The 22,882-nt window shown below is 38.3% G+C and overlaps 1 protein-coding gene across 10 annotated transcripts in view; it reads left to right on the top strand.

The window, feature by feature from the left end:
• Positions 1-1,380: 1,380 nt before the first annotated feature.
• Positions 1,381-22,882, top strand: part of arhgap44a (Rho GTPase activating protein 44a) — an 86,386-nt gene continuing 64,884 nt past the window's right edge. For 7 of the 10 annotated variants that reach the window (XR_007427257.1, XR_007427256.1, XM_049468091.1 and 4 more), the window contains exon 1: positions 1,381-1,701. Coding sequence is in view for 8 of the 10 variants with exons in the window: in XM_049468091.1 (XP_049324048.1) it covers positions 1,649-1,701 (53 nt within the window). In the remaining 2 variants the exon portion in view is untranslated. The remainder of the gene's footprint in view (positions 1,702-22,882) is intronic. The other 3 variants (XM_049468096.1, XM_049468095.1, XM_049468097.1) reach the window with 2 other exon arrangements.

The raw sequence follows: 22,882 nt of genomic DNA, 5'->3' as shown, positions 1-22,882 counted from the left end.
ACCTTAGTATATTTATTAACAAACATCCAGGCCTGCATTTCAGGTCTATAACACATTACAAAAAAGGTGACAGTAAAGTATTTATCACTTTGTATGTTTCAATACTTTTTTTTAAATAAAATAATAAAATATATTTATATTATATGGCGCAATTAAAATTCTTTAATTTTACCAAAAATAGACAGTGCGTCTTATATTCTGGTGCGCCTTCTGTATGAATTTTAATAGCTAGGTATTAGCAGCAGTAAAGCCACTCCACTGAAGTACAGCTTTATTCAGGAGTTTCTGTTCACCGGGGCTGGAGCAGTATTAGCATTAGCCGCTAACCGCAGCGCTAGCTCTTACACTGTAAACAGTTTTCAGGAGAAAAATCTGTGTAGATTAACAACATGGTAACACCCTTGTTGCTTACGATTGTCGTCTAAAATGCGCCGTATAATCCAATGCAAAATTATTTATGTACATAAACCAGATAATAGACATTCATTGATAGTGCGCCTTGTAAAAAAAAATATATAAATATATATATATATATATAATATTATATTATATTATACTATATTATATTATATTGAGAGATACACAAATTTGAAAGATTAAGCACATCTTTTTTTTTTTTTTGCTGTTGACTGAATACATCTGGGTTTGACATAAAATATGTGTGTCAATTGATGCAAGAACCTAGAAATAAAAGCTAAAATGATGATCTTTTGTCTCATATTTATCTTTTAATGACAAGCCAATAGTTTACTGTGTACAGCAGAAAAAAAGGGTATTTGCCTCACTGTTATATTATATTATATTATATTATTTATTATAAGCACTGTAGGGTTTTTTAGGGTTTTTTTGTTTGTTTGTTTTTTGTTCCCAGATAAAAGACATTTATTGATAGTGCGCCTTGTAAAAATATATATATATAAAACAATGTATTATATTATATTATATTATATTATATTAAATATTATAAGCACTGTAGGGTTTTCTAGGGGTTTTTTGTTTGTTTGTTTTTTGTTCCCTTTTATATATATATAAAAAAAATTACACGTTTATAAACTACAAGTCTCTCTGCTTCAGATCATCGTTTCTACATGGCCACTGGGTGGCAGCGTTATACTAGTTTCGGGCCTGTAATTCTCTTGATCAAATTCTTTGTATCATTTATTTTTAGTCTAAATCCAGATTGCCTTCTTGCAGATCTATATTATTTAATATATATTATATTTTATACAGTTTAAAATTACACAAATTCCCTCATCAAACAGGCCAGCTTTTATCATTAAAAATGTGGCGAGCCTTTGTAAAATAAAAAAAAGGAAAGAAAAACTACAAAACTACAGAACTACATTTCCCACAGTGCATCGGGGAAGCGCGTCTGCTCTTGGGCGCTGCGCTTGTCAGCTCGCCCAGCATCTCCTCCCGAGGAGCAGCGCAGAGGAGGAGGAGGAGAGCGCAGGACGGGGAAGAAGGCGCTGGAAATGTCCGAGGGTTTTTCCTCCGCCGCGTTTGGTTTGTTGCGATGAAGGAGAAGCTGTGGGACTGGGCGGACGCCGTCATATGGGCCTTCGTTCTCACGGACATGCGGGGTCTGGTTCGCCGGTGGTGTTAACGCAGGAAAACACGCATAAAATAGCGCAACAAAACCCAGAAGATGAAGAAGCAATTCAATCGGATGCGACAGCTCGCCAACCAGACTGTTGGCAGGTAGGGGGCTGGCCGGGGTGTGTTCTGGGTTATTGCATGGGGGTCGCTTTGAGTTTGAATGGGAAACGTGTGTGTGCGCGCGCGTGTGTGTGCGTGGAGAGAGAGAATTGGTGTGATTCCAGCAGCAGCAGCAGCAGCAGAGGGGATTGGGGTGGGCTGCTGTTAGCTAGCTAGTGATGGCGCAATGCATCCTGAAACAGAACAGCAAATCACAGCTTTGCTTTTTTTTTGCAGAACAGAAAATATTAAAAGCATCCAGCTCTGTATCGAATAGCTGTTTGTGGGGGGTCTCTATAGCTTAAACGCGCTGAATAACGTCAGATAGATAGTTGAAAGCGCAGGGTGTCATCCTCCTCCTCCATCCTCCTCCTCCTCCCACCATCTGACTGATGCAGACGGATGCAGTGCAGGCGACGTGATAGGGGGAAAAATGATGGAACAGGCGCAATGTTTTCATCACGCAGTCACTCTGAAAGAGCGAGAGAGAGAAAGAGAGAGAGAGAGAGAGAGAGAGAGAGAGAGAAGTGCAGGAAGGGAAGGAGCTGGATGGGTGCAGTAGTATTAGCTAGGTCCAGCAGTATCAGCATCAGTACCATCTGTAATCTGTATCTGTAGGCCATCATCATCACCACCATCCCCATCACTAGGCGTTGCGTTTGGCCAACTTTGAATAAAGGTGGTGATGATGATGTGGTTCCTCCTATGATGATAAGAGGGTTAAGAGGATGACTGCATGGTCAGCTTTAAGCTACCCATACATAGCTAAATGCTATATATATTGCATGTATTCTGGTTATCTTGACATACAGCTCTGGAAAAAAAATTAAGAAACCACTTCAGTTTCTGAATCAGTTTCTCTGATTTTGCTGTTTATAGGTATGTGTTTGAATAAAATGAGCATTGTTGTTTTATTCTATAAACTACGGACACCATTTCTCACAAATTCCAAATACAAATATTGTCATTTAGAGCATTTATTTTATTTAAATTCATTTATTTAAACACGAGAAATGGCTAAAACAAACGAATAAAGATGCACAGCTTTCAGACCTCAAATAATGCAAAGAAAACAAGTTCATATTCATAAAGTTTTAAGAGTTCAGAAATCAATATTTGGTGCATCTTGGCATGTTCTCCTCCACCAGTCTTACACACTGCTTTTGTATAACTTTATGCCTTTATTCCTGGTGCAAAAATTCAAGCAGTTTAGTTTGGTTTGAGGGCTTCTGATCATCCATCTTCCTCTTGATTATATTCCAGAGGTTTTCAATTTGGTAAAATCGAAGACACTCATCATTTTTAAGTGGTGTCTAATTTTTTCCAGAGCTGTATATATTTCATCACCTGCATTTCGACACCTTTCATTTTCCAACTCAAAAATGAGCAATGATTTAGAAGGATAGTTTCAGTCGAGCAGTAGCACCTCCTAGAAACAATGCTAATTTAAACCTACAAAAAGAACATTTGAACAGACACAAATTGAAGAGAATGTTTAGTTAGATTTATGGACTAAACAACTATGCACAATTTACAGCCTATAGCATTTATTAATAAGACATCAACTTTCTAGAAAAAATCTCATCACTTTCCAATTTGGGGACGAGCCCTGAACTGTGGAAATTGGTTCGGTGAAGATAGGAAGCAACCATCTTGGAAAACGATTTTTTTTACTTAGTCATGGTAAAATTGGTTAAATGAGAAATAGGAGCTACTTTGAGCTACTTTGAACTTTGATGCCCCTATGACTAGCATTGTAAGCCTGTTGAGAGCATCAGCTAAAAGTGCTGTATTTCGAAATGCTTAGGGTAAATGGAGGTAGGCTGTTCGACAAAAGTTCATACTCATTATCAAGTCCATTTCAAACTGGATTTCTCCTTTGGGTCACACTCTTGACATAGGCCATTATCCTAAATGGGTAGAATCAAATGATGGAGATGATTTAGCCAAAGAATTACTTGATTGATGATTAGGTGACCAATTTAAATGTTTTTAAGGGCCCGTATTGAATTTTTTTCTTATGTATTACACACACCCATAGTTAAAATAATGATTGCAAAATGAAGTATTGCATTGCAATTGTACTAAGTAGGAAGTGGAGAGGTTCCTAATCGTGTTCTGCAATAATTCATATTCTAATGCAGTTCCTGCTGATTTTGCGAAGGGGTGGAGTGTTAATTATGTGTCCAATAGCATCCCACACATTTTAAATCAGGGATAGGGTTAGTGATTCAGCCGGCCCTGGCCTAGTATCTGTGCTTTTAAGGTGAGATCATGAGATGTCAGCAGTATGTGGTTGAGCATTGTCCTGTTGTAACATAGCGCATTGAATCGTGCATTTGGAAAAGGTAGAGCCACTGGTTGCAGGAAGTCATTAATGTAACGTTGGGCTGCAAAAGTACCTGTAATTAAGACCAAAGGTGATCTGGCATTGTGCGAAATTTAACCCCACACCATGATACCAAGCTTTCTGGAGTGCTACAGACTCTGCATCCTTCTAAAATGCTCCATGACCATATATTAATGCAATGATGAGTAAAATGCAAATAAATATTGGCCATGCATTGCAGAACTCTCCAGTGTTTTGAAACTAGACTATGGTATCTATTTTACACACATCCTGCCATTCAGTCCATAGTGTTCCTTTATTTTCTTACTCAAAATTTCTCCTCAGTTTTGCTGAGCCAATTAACCCACCCATCACTTGCATTGCTCCCAACACATTCGGAGTGTTTTAATTTAATTAAGTGACTGTTCACTTCAGTGTATATCCATAGTATAATTCCATTTGAGGTGTGATGTACTACTGTGTGATGTACCGCAGCTGTTCTGATAAAGCTCCATGGCTAATGTAGCTCTTTTCTCTCCAGAGGGAGCCGAGTGCGTGACCTTTAACAGGCTTGATTAGTGTGTGTCCCATGCCTCCCTCACCCCGGCCCATGTGGAAGGGAAACAGCTTGCTGTCCAGGAGGGGGCTGCATGGTTCCAGGTGTGTTTTGCCCTAGGAGCTGCTGGCATACTGGGAGGCGGTGGCATGCAGCATTGTGGGTCATCGTTTCAAGCACCCTGCGCTCGTGTAGCGGGTGGCCAAATAGCAGAAGCCCCTGGTGCTGGTGTGTTTGTGGAAACATGGCAACCTAGGTTCCTTTGACCCAGCTCCAGCTTTCTTACAGGCATTACTCTGCATGTGTGTTTGTGTGTGTGTGTTTGTGTTTTAAGCTTGTATGCCCCACATTAGTATTCTCACCCTCTCTCGGCCGTGTCCAGGGAGCAGTAGCAGTGGCCTGCTGAGGCATTCTGTCCACAGCACCACAGTAATGAGCAACAACATGTTCCCTAAACAGCGCACTGGCCATACTCATTAATAAAAAGGCCAAGGCCACAGAGGCGACGCTAGCCTGTGATTAGTTTGGGAATTAGGGGCAGCACCATCCTTTAACTGCGTGTTACCAGCGCAGTCATGTCTATTAATAAACAGCTCAAAATAGCGAGAGGTGTATCAGGACACTAAGCATTTAGAATGATTACATTTTTGATCATGATACTTTGAAAAAGGTCTGTAGGTCTGAGTGATAAAGTGATAAATGACTGAATTATGCACAATATTTAATAATTGATAACAATATTGTGCACGTGCACGGCGCGGTGGTGCTGTGGGTAGCGCTGTTGCCTCACAGCAAGATGGCCTGGGTTCAATTCCCATCTGAGGTGACTGGGGTCATGGAGGTATTCAAAATTGTCCCTACATGTAAATTTGTAAGTGAATCTGCCCGTACGTTTCCTGCCGGGATTGGCTCTGGCTCCCAATGAATAAATATTATGCTTTGTTGGTATGTGTTCTGGAATTAGGGATGCATAAATATGATACTCATACTTGTAATCACAAACAAGGTTTAGATACCAACATCTGATACTGTGCACTACTTTGTACTAATATTGCAATTATAAGGAACGCACATCCTACCATTATTAAAAACTACATAAATTAGTCTGACAGTTACATTAATTTTATTATTATTGTCATTTAATAACACAACAACAGTATGTATTATGTAAGTATACTTGATTCTCGAGGCTGTAATTCTCAAACACATCCACTTGAAAAAGGCTTTATTATTTAAAAATGTTAGAATTTTCTTTTACTCTAAATGTAACTGCAGCCACATTTACGGAAAACTCGCTAAACGTGAGTGTGATATAAAATTACCAAAAATGAGACACACCTTGTTAAACTACTCTAGCAGGCTCTACTAGCATTGCGTGAAATAAAAGATAGATCTTGTCACTAATGTTAGCTTGACTAAAACTATGGCTTGTTTTGGAATTGCTGGGACAGCGGCCACGTTTAATGTGGAACGGAAAACTCGCTAAAGGTTAGTGAGATATAAATTTATAAAAAATGAGACACACCTTGTTTAACTACTCTAGCAGGCTCTACCAGCATTGCGTAAAATAATAAATAGATCTTGTCACTAACGTTAGCTTGACTAAAACTGCGGCTTGTATTGTGACTGCTGATAGAGCTGCCACATTTAAGGTGGGATTTAAGGTGGAAAGAAAAACTATGTGAAATATAGTTTTAGTTTGGTCGGAGCAGCCCTAACGAAAAACCTTGAAAGTTGAGCTGAATGTGACTGCAGCCACATTTAAGGTGGAACGGAAAACTCTAAAAGTGAGTAAGATATAAGTTAACAAAAAATGAGACGCACCTTGTTTAACTACTCTAACAGGCTCTAGTATCATTGAGTGAGATAAAAGATGGAACTTGTCACTAACGTTAGCTTGACTAAAACGACGGCTTGTATTGTGACTGCTGATAGAGCTGCCACATTTAAGGTGGGATTTAAGGTGGAACGGAACACTATGTGAAATATTGTGTTTGGTGGGTGCAGCTCTAATGAAAACCTTTAAAAGTTTGCGTTTTTGCACATTTTCATAGTCAAAATTGTCATTTCACTAGTTTTTTTATAGTTTTGATTTATGAGGTGTGAGGCATAGAGCTCTGAATATTTGAGGCTGATTAAGGAGGCAGCTTGGGAATGTCCACACCTGTGTATGTTGTGAGGTGTTTCCTTGTAAGTAAGGTTGAACACCAAGGTTAATAGTGGGTACATTATTGCATTTCCGAAGTTATGCGGGCATTTAGCATTCCTCAATCCACAGTGTCGCGTATGTCAATAGCACAATGGGTGGTAATGACCATGACTGGTGGCATTTGGCTAGAATTGAATGTGCATTCAGACCAGAGACTGACAAAAGAAATCATAAAATCACATCCACATTCAATTTAGAGAACAACACAGGTCAGCCTTCATGGGACATGGCTTCAAAAAGACATGGGGCACAAAACTAGTTCCCATCCTATGATTTTTGTCATGTCAGTGTATTATAATTCTATTTTATTATGCATCTAACTGTCCTAACACAGTAGCTTTGCCCTCTGTGCTCATGACCTTGAGGGTTTCCTCTAGAACTGTGGCGGCATGATGGATTAGACAGGACTCTCGTGCCACGCTGGCCTCTGTAGCAGTTAGCAGCTTCACTGTGTTTTGGTCCATTTGATTCCATTCAGAACTAAAGCACACCTAACTAATTAAATGATTAATAACACATTTGTACATAATGGTTGACACTATAATTGTATTCTGGTCATTAGCCTAGTGTAGATTCCTGAGAATGCAGCTCAATTGGATTAAGCACCAGGCCCACAACTGCTGTAGGAATTATTGAGTTAAAAATACTCATACAGTTTATAATAAATGAAAATGAATAGCTATCGTTTAGCATTATGCAGATATCATCATGAAAATTTGTGGCTACTGCTTTCAATTTACTGTTAACCACACCAGCACAGTTGCAGATTACCTACAAGTCTTATGCAAATGGAAATGTTCAGTCAAAGCTAATGTTGTTAATGATAGTAAATAAAAATCAATATAATATTTTTTATCTTAAATCAAACAGCAGCGTGCTAATGACAAAATGGTGATTAATGACAAGTTTCCATTTACTGTTAAAAGCATTAGCATATTTGAAGCATGCCTAAAAAACTGCATAAGGAATTGTTAAGTCAAAAAAAGCTATTGTCGAAAAATTAATAAAAAGCCATCATTTAGCAGCATGTGGATAACATCCTGCTAGCTCAAGGTTGCTGGTTCCATTACATGTTAGCCATATTATTGTGTTTGCAACAGTCAAATTTACCTTTTAACATGACCATTGAGCCGCATTAGCTTGGTCAAACCACCCCATTTTTAATAAAAAAAGCTAATGTTGCTATGATAAACAAATAATATCCCTTAAGCATATTGTAACTTATACCATGTTAGTTGGAGGATAATGATTTATATCCTATGTTAGCCACATTAACATGTTGGGAACATATTTGAAAAGGTAAAACATTATTACAAACAGCCATTATTTAGCATTATATGATTGCCATTATACTTGTTGTAGGCTACTCATTTTTATTACTATTAGCAACATGTTTTCCACAGGTTTATAACTGAAAAGAACTGTTACACTACATTTTTAAAAAGGTTGATAACAGCTAACAATAAATACTAACAACTGTTAGCATTATGTGAATACTAATAGATGTATACTTGTTTTCATTCACAATTAGCCACATTAGCTTGGTCAAACCACTCCATTTTTGATAAAAAGCTAATGTTTCTAGGATTTATTTCCGATGTTAGCCACATTAGCATGTTGGGAACAGACTTGAAAAGGTAAAAATGAACATGAAGAGCCATTATTTATCATTATATGATTGACATCATGCTAGTTGTATACTAATGGATTTTATTACATGGTTTCTACACGTTTACAAAAGGAACTGTTACGCTACATTGAAACATTTTGATAACAGCAAACTATAAATAATAGCCACTATTAGCATTATGTGAATACTAATAGATTTCTACTTGTTTCCCTTCACAGTTAGCCACATTAGCTTGGTCAAACCACTCAATTTTACAAAATAAAGCTAATGTTGCTAGGATTAATATCCGATGTTAGCCACAGTTAGCATGTTGGGAACAGACTTGAAAAGGTAAAAATGAACATCCAGAGCCATTATTTATCATTATATGATTGCCATCATGCTAGTTGTATGCTAATGGATTTTTATTACTGTTAGCAACATGGTTTCTACAGGTTTGCAAAAGGAACTGTTATGCTATATTAAAACATTTTGATAACAACAAACTATAAATAATAGCCGCTATTAGCATTATGTGAATTATGCTAATATATTTATACTTGTTTTTATTCACAGTTAGCCACATTAGCTTGGTCAAACCATTCTATTGTCAATAAAAAATGAAGCTAAGGTAAACAAATAGCATCCCTTTAGTGTCATGTGGATAATATTATGTTAGTTGGAGGATAGTGATTTATATCCTATGTTAAAAATGATCATGAACTTGAGAATAATGATTTATATTCTATGTTAAAAATGATCAACTTATTTATCAGTATATGGTTGCCATTATGCTAGTCACATATACATAAATAAACATGATTAGCCACTGTTAGCATTATGTGAATGCTAATAGATTTCTACTTGTTTTCATTTATGTTTAGCCACATTAGCTTGGTCAAACCACTCTTTTTGTAATAAAAAAAAGCTAATTTTGTTCTGATAAACAAATAGCAACCCTCTTAAATGTGGAATTATGTGGATTATGTGAAAAAAAAGGTAAAAAATTAACACGACCAGCCATCATTTAGCATTATATGGTTACCATTATGCTAGTTGTAAGCTAGTGCTTATTTTTACTGCAATAAGCACTGTTTAGGCACATTTAAAACATTAATAATAATAAATAAAAATGAATAGCCACTATTATTATGTGGATGCTAATACATAGATTCATATTTGTTTCCATTAATGGTTAGTCACATTAGCTTGGTCACAAGCCACTCCATTTTAAGCCACATATTAGTGTGTGTGTGTGCTGAATGTATATGTTAAAGGACTATTTTACATCAGTTTAGCTGATCAGTTGTGGGAAATGGTTTTTGTGGGTTTTAAACAGACAGTTTAAACATTAAAGTGGGTTTAAAAGCATACATAATCTGTAAGTATTATTTATTTTGACACTTTTAATGTTTACTGGACACATAGCCACACACACACACACACACACACACACATAAGCACGCACACACATCATCTTTGATTCCTCATAATCTGTAATGTACTGAACATCCCCTCCCACTGTGGAGAAAATTACTGTCTCCTGCAGTGTGTGTATGTGTGTGTGTATTTATGAGAGAGAGTGAAACTGTGTGTGTGTGTGTAATTTGCACGGGCTCGCTGTGACCTCATTGGATCTGTATTTGGAGGCCTCTCTCCCATTCATGTGGAACTGTGCTGAACTCATTCCCTCAGGAAAGGGTGGCAGCGTTCCCCTCGGCCAGACCACTTCTAGACAGGGTATCTGCAGATCCATAAAAAGTCTTAAAATGTCTTAAATCAATCTCTCACAGGCAGGAAATACAATTTAGATTTTATTTTTTGTGCTGCATTTCACAGATTTCAAATTCCATGCACAAGTTACCGTAGTTTACTGATTAAGGCCCAATCCCAATTCGCCCATTTGCTCCTACCATTTATCCCTAATTCTCTGTTTTGAATGTTCCTGTCTAGGGGTAGGCACACTCCAGAAATCATGGCAAGAACCTACAAATGTAGCATTTTCTTTGTTAGAAGTGATCAAATCCATTGCATTATCACAGCTGAATGTAGTTTAGCCCTTTTTTTCCACAGCTAGCATAAAAATCACTAACAGTAACAGTTACCACATGTGTCCACTTTCTTCGGCTCGCCGTGTGGGCATGCCTGTGACATTTTTTATTTATTTAAATGAAGCAACAGATGTAGTAAATCATAATTTTAAGGCCTCTGAGTGGTCCAGCGGGCTGAGCATTGCTAACATGTTCGGGAGGTCGGTGGTTCAAATCCTGGTCAAGTAGGAAGCAGCCTTCAATGCAGCGAAACTCAGCATGCACCGCGGCATGCGGCGCCTCTCTCCATTAAAATGAATAGGATGCATCAGGGCTCAAGTGCTAGTAGACGTGTACCGTTACTGAGGCTGCTGCATTTAAGGTGGAATGGAAAAATCTAGCAAATGGAAAGGCTAGCAAATGACTGGGTTTCCTTAACAACAAGAATTTGAGATGTCCAATAAACAACAAACTAAAATAAATAATTGTTGCATCATCACTTTCCTTTTTGAACAGATATGATTTATTTAAATGAAGCAACAGATGTAGTAAATCATAATTTTAAGGCCTCTGAGTGGTCCAGCGGGCTGAGCATTGCTAACATGTTCGGGAGGTCGGTGGTTCAAATCCTGGTCAAGTAGCTTACTATCAGCGGCTGGAGCCCTGAGAGAGCACAATTGGCCCTGCTCTCTCTGGGTGAGTAGATGGCGCTCTTTCCCCTCATCACCCCAAAGGGTGATGTTGATCAGCACAAGGCATCTGTAAGCTGATGTTTTGGAACCGAGTTGTTGCGCTTTCCTCCGAGTGTGCTTTGATGATACTTGCATCAGCAGCAGTTTGAAATGAGGTGATGGCTGACTTCACATGTGTCGGAGGAGACATGTGCTAGTCTTGGCATTACTAGTGATAGAGGGAGTCCTAATGAGGGGGTTGGGTAATTAGCCTTGTAAATTGGGGAGAAAATGGTATGAAAATTATAAATAAATGTATAAAAAAAACAACCTCATTCTAATCTGTTCTATAAATCAATATTCTGCCATTTTCAGCTTCTCGTCTGTGGTTAAAACAGGCAGCTGTTCAGAATGCATAATTCTCATATGCATGACGTTGCAGGCTACTGTTCCCTGATTGGCTGAATGCGGTGTGGCGGCCGAATTTATTTGAATAAAGTTGAGCTCTGCTGAACTTTTTTGCAGCACAGTGAAGCAGCCTTCAATGCAGCGAAACTCAGCATGCACCGCGGCATGCGGCGCCTCTCTCCATTAAAATGAATAGGATGCATCAGGGCTCAAGTGCTAGTAGACGTGTACCGTTACTGAGGCTGCTGCATTTAAGGTGGAATGGAAAAATCTAGCAAATGGAAAGGCTAGCAAATGACTGGGTTTCCCGTAGCAGTGTTTATGGTATGGCGGCCACCTTAACAACAACATAGGGGAATTTGAGATGTCCAATAAACAACAAACTAAAATAAATAATTGTTGCATCATCACTTTCCTTTTTGAACAGATATGATTCTCTAAATTAAGTTCAGCAGCAATGTTTCTAAACTTAAATTCTTCTCTTGTTATTATTTCACAACAGACTGGCAGGGTTGCCTACAGAGCACTGTTAGTAGCTGCTAATGAAGCTGTGTTCTTTTTTATTTATTTTGAAGAGTTGTCCCATTTCTTCGGGGAGGAACTCAACCACTTTTCACTCTGTTTCTCACCCTGTTTCTAGGGGAAGAGTGACACTTGTAGGGGTACAAATGAGAAATGTGATTGGGCCTGAACATCAGCCGGAACAAGCTGAACAAGCAGCATTATTTATGCTTTTTTTATGTTTTTGTCAGGTATTTTCCTTAATAATAGCTTTAAGCATGCAAATATGGCACTATAGCATTGAAACTAAACCCTAAGTCCATTTTTTTTGTCTGTTGATTTATGTTTGTTTGAAATATTTGTTTGTTAACTGTAAAGTCTGTTAACTTTGTGTGCTTTTTGCCAAGTCTTAAATATAATTTCCCAATAAGAACAGATACCCTGTCTACAGGATGTCGCACATTTCCAGCAGTCCAGTGGCGATGTCGGCAGCACAAACTGTGAAACGTGAATGTGTGTATGCTGATTAATGAGTTCATTTAATGAACATGCTCACCCATCAGGGTCTCCTTTCACACTTTCTTATTCAGCCTGTGATCCGTTTCACTCACTGAAAGAAACAGGGTGAACAATGACTGTTTATTCATTGTTCTTGTTTGTAATAAACAGAGCAGTAGGCAACCTGTATGGTTCTCTTTGTGTTATTCACTCTGTGATTTGCTTTAATTATGATATTGAGCATTTTCATTTGTATTCATTGGTCAGTTTCCAGCTGCTGTTGACCTGACACAGACTAATTAAGATCCTGTGTATCAACTGTCTCAACTGTGTCAATGACTTTCGGCTGTACAGTGGTTTGTTTTAGCGTTGTTGCAATGCTTTTGCAAGTAGTAATAAGGTTTTGGTGTTGATGTGCAGTTTTTGATCCCCTTTTTCCAGGATAATGTTGTGCATTTGAACATTTGCACATTTTCCTAGAAGTATTGTGCAAAATCTTGGACAAAGTTGAGACATAGCAAAGAGTTTCACATATTCACTTACTTTTTCTAGCCTGCAATGTGGCTGTTTTCTCAATGTGCTGTATAAAAGTGATTAGTACACGTGAATAGAATTTTAGAAATGTACATAAGTTCTAAGTATATTATTGTAATAATAAAACATGCAATAGTCTTGATATTGCATTTGTATATAACTCTATAATGCCTGCTTCATAAAGTGTGCTAGGCTGTGTTATGCGTTTCTGCTCCATCTGAGACACGAGTGCAGCAGACATCGAGGCTCAGTAACAGTATCGTTCAGCCAGCTATATTTAATATAAGTCACGGGGACGGCATCTTTTTTCAGCCATTACGCCACCTCGCTCGCTCTGCAGTGGCCCAGTTTTTCATTAGCTCAGAAACGCTTTTCACAAAAATCTTCTCTTATCAGCTCTCCTTTTTTCTCATTCGCTTTTTCTACTTTCTATTCTTGTTTGTTCTCTTCCCTGCTCTCTTCTCTCCTTGTCCTACACTGTGGGATTTCAGGTGTGCTGTGTCAGCAGCTCACGGTCTGTCCTACACACTGGTGGGCTTCTTTGTATGTTATTATTGCTAGGATGCCTCCAGCCCCTGCAGTGGGTCCGCCCAGAGAGCACACCTAGCTCAGCTCAGTAGATTAAACGATGTATAAGATGGATATACACTTGCAGAAAATGACCATCCATCCATCTATACATCTATAGTTCAATTAATTTGCCGTGCATCGTTTGAAAATGAGAGAAATACACCCCAGGGACTAAAAATCACTAAACAAATGTATAAAATAACCCCACCGCAAACAGCATTAAGAATTGGCCTCAGGATCTGGACTTACAGTATGTATGGCAGTATCTGCAGAGACTCAACATTGGGCATGCTAAATTGGGCTGAATGTGGGTTATTCTTGGCAACCAGAGAGATGGAAAAAGTGGTGTGGTGCTGATTCCCGTATTATACTCAGCAACCAGGGTGCTGGCAAAATTGGTACAGGCCAATTCCCATATTATACTCAGCAACCGGATTTGGCACAAGAACTGAGTGGGCTGATTCCCCTATTATACTTGCCAGATGGAGTGATGGTACATGCAGCCCAGATGTAAACCATGAATTTGAGCCAGAGTCAGGCCAAGGTTAAAAACGTAGCTGGTCCGAAGCAGCTCCGTCTTGGCGTGTCATATTCGGCCCAAAAATAGCTTTGATGAATTTTGCTCTCTGGGATACAATGGTGCTCAAAAATATTTATTGTTAAAATATATATTTCATTAAAATATTGCTTTAATAAATCAATTATAGCACAAAAAAATAGTTTGTTATAAATGTACAGTAAGTCATCAAAATTTTGTCAAACTCAATCCACGTGTTCGGAAACACAAGACAAGATATATGAGTCAGATGAGTAAACACCCTATACCCTGAGTGGGTGGGGCCGAAAAGCAAAATGTGTACATACAGTACCATTCAAAAGTTTAGACACACCTTTTCTTAGTCAATTTGTTTCAATTTTGTTTCTTTTTAATGTTTTTTTACCTTGTAAATTTAATATTGAAGACTATATTAAAGCTATACAGGAACACATGTGGAATTGTTCTGTAAACAAAAAGTGTTAAAAAAAAACAGAATATGCTTTAGAGAGGTGTCTTCATGAGGGTAGAATCACCTGGAACAGTTTTCTCAGTGTCTTGAAGGAAGGAGTTCCTGGAGGTGCTGAACAAATGTTGCTGCTAGTTCTTTCATGCTGTGAAGCCCCAGCTCATCCCAGATCACCTTAAATAATCATTATCTCAGTTGATAAGGTTTAAATCAGGGGATTGTGGAGATTTTGTGTTTCTTATGTGTCCATTAATAGTTTTTATGTATTTAATATTAGTCTACAATGTAGAAAATAGACGAAATAAAGAAAAACATTAAATAAGAAGGTGTGTCCAAACTTTATTAGTTCTGTATTAGTGGCATTACTAAAGTAGGAATTGTGATTGATTGACCGTTCAGGTTGCAAAGGTTTTCTTCATTGTAGAAATATAAATTTCTGTGTATATTTTTGTATTTGAGCATTATATTACATGTGCTGTTGTTGTTTTTTTAAACGCCATGGGGGAAAGAACAGCTCAGTCATATAAAATAGGTAATCCGGTAATGACCTCAGACGATGACCTCAGTAATGAACTCAGTGTTTATTTTTCTGCTTTTATTAAAGGAAGCACTGTGGAAAGAGCTTGTATAGCTGAGATCCACCATTACAGAGTGAGGTGAGGAACATGCAGGCCTTTAGTTACAGAACCTTCTAGCGTGTCCTCTAGGAATACCTCCCATTCCCCTCCCATCCGCTACACTGCACACACACACACACACACACACACACACACAAACTCACACTCTCCGAGCCTTGGCCTTTTACAATAATACTGGTTGTTGTGAGGTAATGTTTTTTTTTTCTTTAAGCAATTAGGCCTGGCCCTCTGAGGCTCAGTCTGGCTGTGAGAGTGGAGGCATTTGGAGGCTGTGAGAGGACCCCACCATCCACCTCCATCCTCCTCCATCCTCCTCCTGCTCCTGGGTTTGGCTCATAGCAGACATGGACAAGAGCTGGAGCACAGGATTTGGAAAATACACTGATGCATATTTATGCATTTCAATCTGAAGCTGGAGTTTATTTCAGAATGTTAGAATCAGTTGTATTACAGCAATAGTAGTGCTCGGTGATATGGCAAAAATATGATATCACAATATTTAAAGAGATCTTTACAATTAACAATATTTAAACACAGACAAAATGCACTAGTAATAGATTTGTAAATTCTTAAGAGCTGCTAGTCAAACACTCTCTCATGCATATCACAACCTCAGGGCAATGTTTCTTAGCTTACATTGGTCATGCCAAAAGTCATGGGACACCAAACTTGGCATATCAGTGTATAACTAGTCAAAACTGTTGAGGTCATATTAATTGTCACAATAAAATCATACATCAAATGAACATGACCTCAATAATTTTTATAATCGTGATGTCATCTACTGAGTTTATGTGTATGTTTGTTTACGTATAGAACAGTGAACAGTATTTTAGCCAGTCATGCTTCAATAACTTTGACTCCATACACACAGTGTGGACTAATGTAGGTGAAGAAATAAGTATATAATTCCCAAACTAATTATAATCAATTATTCATTAACATTTTGTTGTCATTAAAAAGTGTATAATGGCTTTTTGATGCTATTCTGTTATCATTATGTCAGTGGCGATTAATAGTCTTAAAATTCTTATTGTGACAGGCCTAGGTTCACAGTTCCACGTCTAGTTACTTCCATGTACCTAAAAGTCTCATTATCCAACAAATCCAATGGAAATGACAATATTTATTCTAAGCTACTCTTAAAGTTCTTAGAAGGAAATAGAGGTGTGCCATTTCGTATCTTAACATTTTTTAATGTAATTATCTTAAAAATATCCTGAAATATTTTGATATTATTTTAGGGCCATATGGGCCATCAGGGTACAACATTTTTGGCTGTATGTAGCAAAAGCAAAATTCACACTGTTGTAATTTCCTATTAAATGAGCATTTAGTAGGAAATGAGAGCGAGCGGACCAATTTCAAAACACCACAGAGAGTTGCCAAATTGAGCAGGTTAAATCTACACAAACCAGACTTCAGTAACTTATTTCATGGCAAGCAACAACGAGTCATACTCAGTAAGTTAATCAGCTAATTAATACATTTAGAGTTTTCTATTGTTTGCACATTATAAACCGGCTCATGTGAACTTTATCTGAAGTTATGTAACCTAGCTTTATGCACCGCAAGTTGCGTTAGCATAATCCAAGCCTGTTATACCTGAAAAATCCCACTGCCCCTAAAATACACACCCCAGAGCTGGAGGTTCTTCTTTTACAGGTTCTAGTAATTCACTGCTTAGTTTAGCAGATATATACATCTATATTTGAGTTGCCTATCGTTTTATCTTGTTGCAGCCTGATCTATATCTCAGTAGGAGAGGCAGAGAAACTTTTAAAAACTCACTGACAATTTTATTTACTCTTGTTTTATTCCTTTGTTGGTCACAGTTTTTTTTTTGTGTGAGACATGCTGAGGCTTTTTAGGCTGTGTAGCAGCTAAGGTTTCAGCTAAACCAGCCCTGCTTACTAGCTTCCATGCTGCAGCACCGCTCGCTCGCTGTCGTGTTTTAGCAACCTCAGGGGTTTAGTTAGTGTTGGGAAATGAGCAGCAGGCGCAGTCAGAGGCTGAAACACTGCTGACAAGAGCTGCCAGTGCATTAACTCAGCATGTTTCCTTAATATCTGATGATACATCTTGATTATTTTATTTAACATTTACTACTGAAAATATAATCCTACATGGTGCTTTACAAAATATCTATATCTTTCCAATATTATTTATTTTACTTTAATCCTGGATATGTTTAGTGCATTATTAGTATCATGACACACTGGATTATTGAATTCTGTTCTCATTAATCTGGTGAAAGTAAGTTAGCAAAAATATAATTTTTTTTTTGCATTAGTGTATTCTTGATTTTTTTTTTAAAGTCAATATTACGTCATATTGCCAAGAATATCATTATCGCAAAAATACCCTAAAAAATGTGATATCATTTTAAGGCCATATCGCCCACCCCTATAAGGAATTCATGGTGAACTCTATGTGAGGCTAAGGTCTTATGATGCACTGAATAGTGATTCATAAAGATTCATAACCAGATCGAATCATTACGAAGACAAAGTAACAATGCTGTTGGAGCGAGTTACAGCAGAGCTGGCATGCTGTTCCCTCCTCACATCATCTCTCATAACAGGCAGGAGTCTGCAGGAATGGCTGATACTCTTCCCTGGGGACTCCAGGCTGGGAGGGGTGGAGCACAGGGAGGTGTGGATGAGCTGTGCGTGTGGGGGTGTGTTGAGTACACAGAGATATTGTGAGCATGTGTCCCCTGGTGCTGATAACTGTCTGAACAATGCTGCAGAAACGCTGCATGATAGATGCTTGTGGTGATAGATGCAGCCCAAGATTTAAAGCCTTTGTCAGCCTCGTCACTGACCACACCAACCACCACTAACCACATGTATAAAACACAGGATTTAATTATTGCGTACAAAGGTCCTGCATCTTCGCATTAGAAATGTAAATCTTAGACCACACACCATTAGAAAAGAACTGAAGAGTGTTTTTTTAAGGCCGATAAGCTTGATAAGTGAGATAACGATACAAATTAAGGATGGGCTAGATATCAAAATAGCCTTTCCATGCATTCTTTGATAATGTGGCAAACATGGTCTTTGTCTTATTCATTGTCATTTGCTTATCAAGTACTGAAATCTTAATCATCTTGAATGTGATTCATTTAGATTCCTTAGATTCCGATACATTTGTTCATGGTTAAATGTGGTCTGCACCATGGTGTTTGATAGCTCTACTGTGTTGCTGTGCTAATAACTACTCACTGAATGGGCTGAAAGATGCACTCTCTAGAGGGGTATACGGTTAGCGGGTTTAAAAGTCCAGAAATGCCAGTCTGGCATTTCTGACTCAAATGTATAGGAATAACATTTCTAATATCATGTCTAACAGCTGAGGTAAATGTATTCAGCTTTGTTGTTTTGCCTGCTGGGATGTTATAAATGTAAACATTTCATGGTACATAATATAAAAACGTTTAGTTCAAACTGACAAAAGAACACAATATAGTAGCACACATTGTTTAATAGTACTAAACCACTAATAATAATGAAATATAATTAAATACAAAGATATTTTCAAAAAATATATTTTTGATAATGTGTTCAGAAGAGTATCTCACTGTGACGAAATGTTACATTTATCTACAGATGGAAAGATGTATATTTCTCTAAGGAGTTAAGGATTACAACAAATCTGCTCCAGTTCTATCTTCAACTGCTAGATTGACTGACCGCCAAATTCCAGAAATCTCATTGCAGAAAATGAGAAACGGCACAAATAGCATATAAAAAAGATAATGCAAATAATGCAAAGAAAACAAGTTCATATATATAAAGCTTTAAATTTTCAGAAAGCAATATTTGGTGATAATTACAGTTTTTATTTTTTTCTGCGTTATAATGGATCATGTATCATGTATCTTGGCATGTTCTCCTCCACCAGTCTTACACACTGCTTTCGGACAACTTTATGCCTTATACTCCTGGTGCAAAAATTCAAGCAGTTCAGCTTGGTTTGATGGCTTGTGATCATCCATCTTCCTCTTGATTATATTCCAGAGGTTTTCAATTTGGTAAAATCAATTTTGAAGTGCTCTCTTATTCTTTTCCAGAGCTGCATTCTATGCATATCTACTTATAATATTGTACAATTGATTCAGTTAAATTTTCAGCATGTTTGCTTTTTGTCCTGTTACAGCAGGCGGGTCGTTTACCGGTGGGGAATCCTGAACCATTTTTCTGCTGCTGTTCCCTTCAGCACGCTCAGCCTCAGTCACACATGCTCTACGTCAAGGACAGCTGTGCTCAGATCTGAATCAGGATGTCCTTGAGAACCAGTTAGGCTGAATCAATCAGCAGGCCTGAGCCGTGCACGCCTGCACACACACACACACACACACACACACACACACAAATGTAGACACCACACAGCTGGATGGAGCTGTTAAGTTGACTTGTCCCTTTCACACTACACATCTGGAGCAGTGAAAGGACAAAAGCTTCCCATCGCTCTCAGCAGAGTTAACTGCTGCACTTGATGGCCTGAAGTAGGGCTGCACAATATATCGTTTAAGAATCTGCATCGCGATGTGCGCATGCGCAGTAGTCACATCGCACTAGGCAATTAATGTTTTGTTGCAGTGTGATTGATTCTTGACACAAGAAGTAGATACACAGCGCTGTCTCTGTGTCTGTGTGAGTGACAGGCTGCTGCTGCCTGAGAAGCGTGAGGGGAAGGGGAAGTGCGAGGGGGAAGAGTAAACACAGTATAACTGCATGGCCTCCATCCACATGGTTGGGCAGGTGCTTGTAAACACACGTGTGGAAAGCTGTGCACCTCAGTCCAGCACAGTTTTGCGCACAGATATTTCCAGTTACATCTAAATTCACACTTTGACAAAAATGCTCTTATTTAGCTTTTAAAAAGTCATTTAAATGCCTGATTAAAGGGACGTTTACTATTGTTTTGCTGTTGTTCTCGGTTTCGGAGTTGAGCTCGGTGCTGACTCAGCTCTTGATCGGTCTGGACGCGAGACAGCGCACGAGTGGGGGCGGGGCTGGTGATGTCATTGGCCCTGCGCTGTTTAATATCGTGATATATATATTGCCGAAAAAAAGAACATTTGCAGTGTAAAATTTTTCCAATATCGTGCAGCTCTAGCCTGAAGATCACAACAGACCCTCAACAGCTCTGTTGTTTCTGACCACAGAATGATGTAATGATGGACCAGGCTCCAGACTCTGCTGGCCCTTTATTCAGTTAAGGTTCCTGATTTGTGCTGCTGCAGGTTCGGTATCAATCAGGAAGAAGTAAGAAAGGCTGAGAATATATGGAGGAGTGAGAGAATAGGCTGGAGTGGCTAATGGAGGTGGGTGAGGACGGCATGAGTCACTTTCACCTGAAGCCCTTTATCACTTCTTGCACTAAATCTGCCTTCTTTCACCTCCTCTGTATTTTTTGTCTACACTTTTTCCACATTATTAATGGCGCTAAAACACTGTTCCAAGCCTTCATCAGCTCTCCTCAGACAAAAGTCTCACACAGTATGGATTGCAGACGATGTGATTCCAAGATATTCTGTGTTCTGTTCATAAACATCCATCTGTTAGATTTAGATGTTATGTTGCCATTTGTTTGAACAACACTGAAAAGATAGAGTTCTGGCACCATGAATGCATACATATGAATTCACACGTGATGAAGGTGTTATTTTGTCACATTTGTATTGCAAACACATCTCAAGATGCGCAGCAGAACAGGGTCATCATTTTTGCATTTTCTGTTTCAAAATTCTCCACATATTATCTATCAGGGACACATCAGCAGGTCAGTCTAGTATCTATACCCTGTACTTCCACATCCACGCCTTTGTAATGTGTGTGCATCATGTGGTTTTGCATTGTCTTGTTGATAAATTAATTGGCATCCATAGAAAAAATGAGGGCATCATAAATGTATATTTCTTCATTAATGCTGCTAATAAACATCCATTCCTGCAATAAATTCTAAGAAAAGTTGTGAAAATAGGTGAAACATTTTATTTACATTCACTTTGTAACGTTTCCACTTTTTTTGCACAACATTTAAAAAAAGATTTTGGCTCCATGAAAATTGAGAGTTTCAATTGTTTTAGGTGTTATTTTGTCACATTTTTTTATGCAAACACGTCTCAATGTGCGCAGCAGTACAGGGTCATTTTTGCATTTTCTGTTTCAAAATTCTCCACATATTATCTATCAGGGACATGTCAGGACTACAAGCATGCAGGCCAGTCTAGTATCGAGACCCTGTACTTCCACTGCCATGCCTCTATACTGTGTGTGTGCAGCATCTGGTTCTGCATTGTCTTGTTGATAAATTCATGGGCATCTATAGAGAAAATTTGAGGTAGAGTTTATATTCTCTGACCGATCCTGAGATTTCCCACCACTTTCCTCGGGCCTTGCTCAAGAAAATAATCTGTGACATAGGCATCTATTTTTTAATAATATTTTAATTTTATATAACGATATGGCGTGACAATCTTAATATAGCAAAGTAACAAATCAAACTGTGTTTAAAAAAAAAAGTTGCAAAAGGGCACATAACACACTCCACTTGTCCGTATTACACACTTGTGCAGTGCAGTGCATAGCCTTATTACTGTTTCTTCAGTGTTTTTTTCATTTAAGCTATTAATAAGATCAATATAAAAAGTTAGTTTGTTTAGAAAGTATTTTCTATTCTTAAACCATGTTAAATTATATTAGATTAAAAGGAAAGTCTCACATTCACATTGTTTGTGTTTTATTCTTTCAGAGATTTGTTGTTAATAAACTTTAATAAAATTTATCCTAAATAATAGGTAATCTAGGCTTCTTCAGTGTTGCAATGTTAATTAACATCATTCTGAATAGATTTCTCTCAGTCAAACATTCTGATGTTTTTTTGTAAAAGCTTAGTTTTAATGCTCTGCTTACTTAAAGGCCCTGTCCCACTGCGATTGCGTCTAAATATCCACTAAAGTACGTCCAAATTTCAGTGGACGCAGTTTAGTGGATATTTAGTGGATATTTAGACGCAATCTGGACGTAGTTTAGTGGATATTTGGACGGCACCGTCCAAGTGGACGTAGTTTAGACGTTGCCGTCCACTTTAGACGCAAAAGTGGTTTTGGTACCTCCCAAAATTTTCGTAATAGACGGCGACTAATATGGACGTAATTTAGTGGATATTTAGACGCAGTACGGACGTATTTTAGTGGATATTTGGACGGCACGTACAGGTGGATGTCGACGTCCATAAAAATATTTTTCTGGCGTCCATCGCTTTTCCACACTTTCCAAGATGCCAGCCAAGAGAAAGGGTTCCGCTAAGACGGCCGCCGCCCATACAGTCCTCTCCTGCTGCCGCCTCCTCCTCCTCCCGGTCTGGTCCAGCACATGGAGGAGTATGTTCTGCTGCTGCACCATCACTGCAAGGAATCTGTGGTCCATGGTTGTGTAGAAGAGAATAGATGTGCTCTCTCTTGTAGCTCAAGAAGAAATGATGATTCACTAGAAAAAACAACCATATATAGCTGGAAGTCGACGTCCAAATTTGGAAGTCGGCGTCCAACTTCAATTTAGACGAAATATGGACGTGATTTAGACGCACTGCGTCCATTTAGACGCAGTGCGTC

This window comes from Astyanax mexicanus, chromosome 19 (assembly GCF_023375975.1).
Source record: "Astyanax mexicanus isolate ESR-SI-001 chromosome 19, AstMex3_surface, whole genome shotgun sequence".
NCBI lineage: Eukaryota > Metazoa > Chordata > Actinopteri > Characiformes > Acestrorhamphidae > Astyanax > Astyanax mexicanus.
Note: the sequence above shows the minus strand (reverse complement) of the source record. Positions and strands in the feature narration are given on the sequence as shown.